Source organism: Diospyros lotus, chromosome 5, assembly GCF_014633365.1.
Source record: "Diospyros lotus cultivar Yz01 chromosome 5, ASM1463336v1, whole genome shotgun sequence".
NCBI classification, from domain to species: Eukaryota; Viridiplantae; Streptophyta; class Magnoliopsida; order Ericales; family Ebenaceae; genus Diospyros; species Diospyros lotus.
In genome coordinates this window covers 31,074,137-31,077,413 of record NC_068342.1, presented here as the reverse complement: position 1 = coordinate 31,077,413, position 3,277 = coordinate 31,074,137, and the positions used below count along the sequence as shown (strand labels likewise).

Here is a 3,277-nt window from a genome sequence, read left to right as displayed (position 1 = left end):
AGAAATATTTTAAGATTTTTATTAAAATATTTTATTAAATTTTTTAAAATATATTGAGAATATATAGATTATTTTTTTTTATCTGTCCAATATAAATTTATTTAAATAATATCAGATAAAAAATTACGTAATTTTTTTTTATAAAAAATTATTAAATAAATTTAATAAATATAATAGAAAATATATTTGTTCAAAATATTTTTAAATCTTATTTTTTTTTCTTAATTCAAATATCTAACCGAAAGGATTTGAATAAATTTCTTGTCTTGTGCAGTCTCGAACTAAGAAATGTTTATTGAAGATGCAATTAAATACCCTTCAATTATTATATGCATTAAGCTGAGTAAATAAGATATATTGAATTAAACATATTAAAGGGGTGCCGCGTTTGCGCAAGGGCCGGTCGCTTTCGTCGCCACCCTCATCCATCCGCCCAACTACTATCCAGGCGCTTTCCCAATGCCAAATAATATATTAATTCAATGAACGTAGTAGTACTGAACACCCCCACCCCCACCCCCACCCCATCGTTTAGGCTGTTTCCAAACGCTTGCTTGCCTGGACTCCACTCTCTTTGCCTGGACTCCACTGTCTCTCTGAGTGTGTGTGTGTGTGTCTCTCTCTCCCCATATATATATATATATACGTCTCTTTACTCTCCCATGACATCCTTGTCTCGTGTTATCTGATCGAAATGGCTTTGTTTCTTTGCTTCCTCTTCGCCATCCTAATCTCCTCGGCAAGCGCTTGTGATCGCTGCTTGCATCAAAGCAAGGTCGCCTATTTCTCCAAGGCGTCGGCTCTTTCATGTAAGACCCACGACAAAGTTCTCTTCTTTAATTTTCTTAATTGGGTTTGATTCGGAATAGAATTGATCGAGACCCGTAAGTTTTTCGATCGAATTAGACCAAGCTGGCACCGACCCAGATGATGTTTTCCCCAAATATTTAGTGGATAATCTTTGTTTTTTGAATCTGATGCAGCGGGGGCTTGTGGGTATGGTTCCTTGGCCGGGAGCTTCAACGCCGGCCACCTCGCCGCCGCCGTCCCCAGCCTTTACAAAGACGGAGCCGGTTGCGGCGCATGCTTTCAGGTTAATTATATATACTAATGCCCTAACCTTTCCCAATCTCTCTTTTTATTTAATTTGTATCAATCACTGTCTGGGAGTAAAATTTTGTAGTCTGATTGGGGGCATGGTTTTGCAGATTAGATGCAAGGACCCAACCCTATGCACCAAACAAGGGGTCAACTTGATCGTTACCGATCTGAACCAGAACAACCAGACGGATTTCGTTCTGAGCAGCAGGGCCTTCAGGGCCATGGCCAACAAGGGCAGCGACCAAGCCATCTTGAAACAGGGAATTGTCGACGTGGAGTACAAGAGGTATGCTTCTGCCGATAATGAACATCAGTACACAGTCAACTATTTGCATTATTCGACTCTCTTATAATCTTCTCTAAAACTAATGGATTCCGGTTTTTTCGCACTCACCCACCACATGGGAAAGAAAAAATTGACCATTCGTGTTGGCCCACGCTTCATTAATTGCTCACAACGGTCGTCCATTTCACACGCCAACGCATTAGTATGGTATCCATGTAAAGATATAATAATATAATTTTGATTGCAATCTGTCTGAATGGAACAGAGTGCCCTGCGAATACAAAAACCAGAACTTGGCAGTGCGGGTGGAGGAATCAAGCAAGGCCCCAAACTATCTGGCGGTGAAGTTCCTGTACCAAGGCGGCCAGACAGAGATTGTGGCAGTTGATGTAGCTAAGGTAATTAAGCTACAATTTTCGTTTTCCACGTGTACGTACAGTTGTTGCCCATGAGTGAGTTTGTGAAGAGTTCTAATTAACGTTGGATGCCATCCGTGCCATTGATTGATCCGTAGGTTGGTTCGCCGAACTGGACGTTCATGAGCCGAAGCCACGGCGCTGTTTGGGAGACGGATAGAGCTCCGGCGGGGCCATTGCAATTCAGAATGGTGGTGACATCTGGGTTCGATGGCAAGTGGATTTGGGCCCAAAATGTGCTGCCGACGGATTATAAAGTTGGGGTGATTTATGATTCTGGAGTTCAGATTAGTGACATTGCCAAGGAGGGGTGCTCGCCTTGTGACGATGGAAACTGGAAATGAGATTATACGACGACGACGATGATAACGAATTTTTAAATTTCTTTGTGAATAGGATTCAGATTTTGGTTTTGATGTCATGAATGCATGGATACGGGGTTTTGAGTTGTTCGCAGGCAAAGGATAGCATAAAGTTGGGGATAATAAAATGCCGCTGAATCAATCCGCTCATTGCTCACTTGCATTAGGTTAGGTGGTGGATCTTGTGCTGCAAGGCAAGCATAATGCTTTGCTTATGCTTGTTTAATTGCGAGCAGGGCCACCTTCAGATTTTGGGTCGCTAAGCAAGTCAATAAATTAAAATTTTATTGGAGCTCTAAATTTTTAAGATTTTTAATCATTAACAGTTTATACAACTAATTTTTAATTTTAAATAATTTAATTAAAATTTTCAAAAGTCTAATGATTAAAATATTAATTTTTCTTATAAAATTTTAATACAGGAATGGTATTTATGATTTAAAAAATATTAAAATGTAGAAAAATTCACTAAGGTATTAATTTTTTTTTATAAAATTTGTGTAATTGGTATTTATTATTTAAAAAATATTAAAAATATTATTCTTTTTATAAAATTTTTGAATTAGTATTTATTGTTTAAAAAATATTAAAATATAAAAAAATTCAAACGTGTTAGCAGAGTGACATGAACTAGTGATTTAAGTAACTTTTGATTTATAACTAATCATTTTATCAATTAAACTCAAATAAAATTATTATAAATTATATATTTTAAAATATATATTCAAAATTCAATCAAACTTTATTTTTGAAATTTTTTTGATAGTTGGGCCCTTAGGTGACCGCCCTGATTGGAAGGAGGTTTTGCCTGCCTTGCATAATGCATGCAAATTACATTGGCGTGTATTATGCAAAGGCAAACCCGTTAGTTATACTATTGGGTTTGTTTTGACTTTAAAAATTAAATATTTTTTAAACTCGTTGGTTAAACTGGTGTCTCTCTCTTAAACTAAACCCGAATCAATTTGATATTATTTTAGTAAATATTTTAATTAAATCACATGCTAGGTGTAAAAAATAATAAAAATAATTATGCTAATTTAATAAAAAATTCTAGAACAAATTGGTTCAGTTTTTATAAAGTAAACTAAACCTAATCTAATTAAGATTGA

At 36.1% G+C, this 3,277-nt stretch overlaps 1 protein-coding gene across 1 annotated transcript; it reads left to right on the top strand.

Moving 5' to 3' along the window:
- The first annotated feature begins 520 nt into the window (after positions 1-520).
- On the top strand, positions 521-2,465 carry LOC127801209 (expansin-like A2). Its single transcript, XM_052336116.1, has 5 exons — positions 521-809; positions 984-1,093; positions 1,209-1,387; positions 1,653-1,785; positions 1,902-2,465. The coding sequence occupies exons 1-5, from the start codon at positions 695-697 to the stop codon at positions 2,145-2,147; spliced, it is 783 nt and encodes a 260-aa protein (XP_052192076.1). The 5' UTR covers positions 521-694; the 3' UTR covers positions 2,148-2,465.
- The last annotated feature ends 812 nt before the right edge of the window (positions 2,466-3,277 follow it).

What these genes read in the sequence shown, in the direction of transcription:
- LOC127801209 (XM_052336116.1), top strand. Translation starts at nt 695, where the DNA reads ATGGCTTTGTTTCTTTGCTTCCTCTTCGCCATCCTAATCTCCTCGGCA. An exon ending in CAAGGCGTCGGCTCTTTCAT is followed by an intron (nt 810 to 983) that starts GTAAGACCCACG and finishes AATCTGATGCAG; the next exon opens with CGGGGGCTTGTGGGTATGGT. An exon ending in GTTGCGGCGCATGCTTTCAG is followed by an intron (nt 1,094 to 1,208) that starts GTTAATTATATA and finishes ATGGTTTTGCAG; the next exon opens with ATTAGATGCAAGGACCCAAC.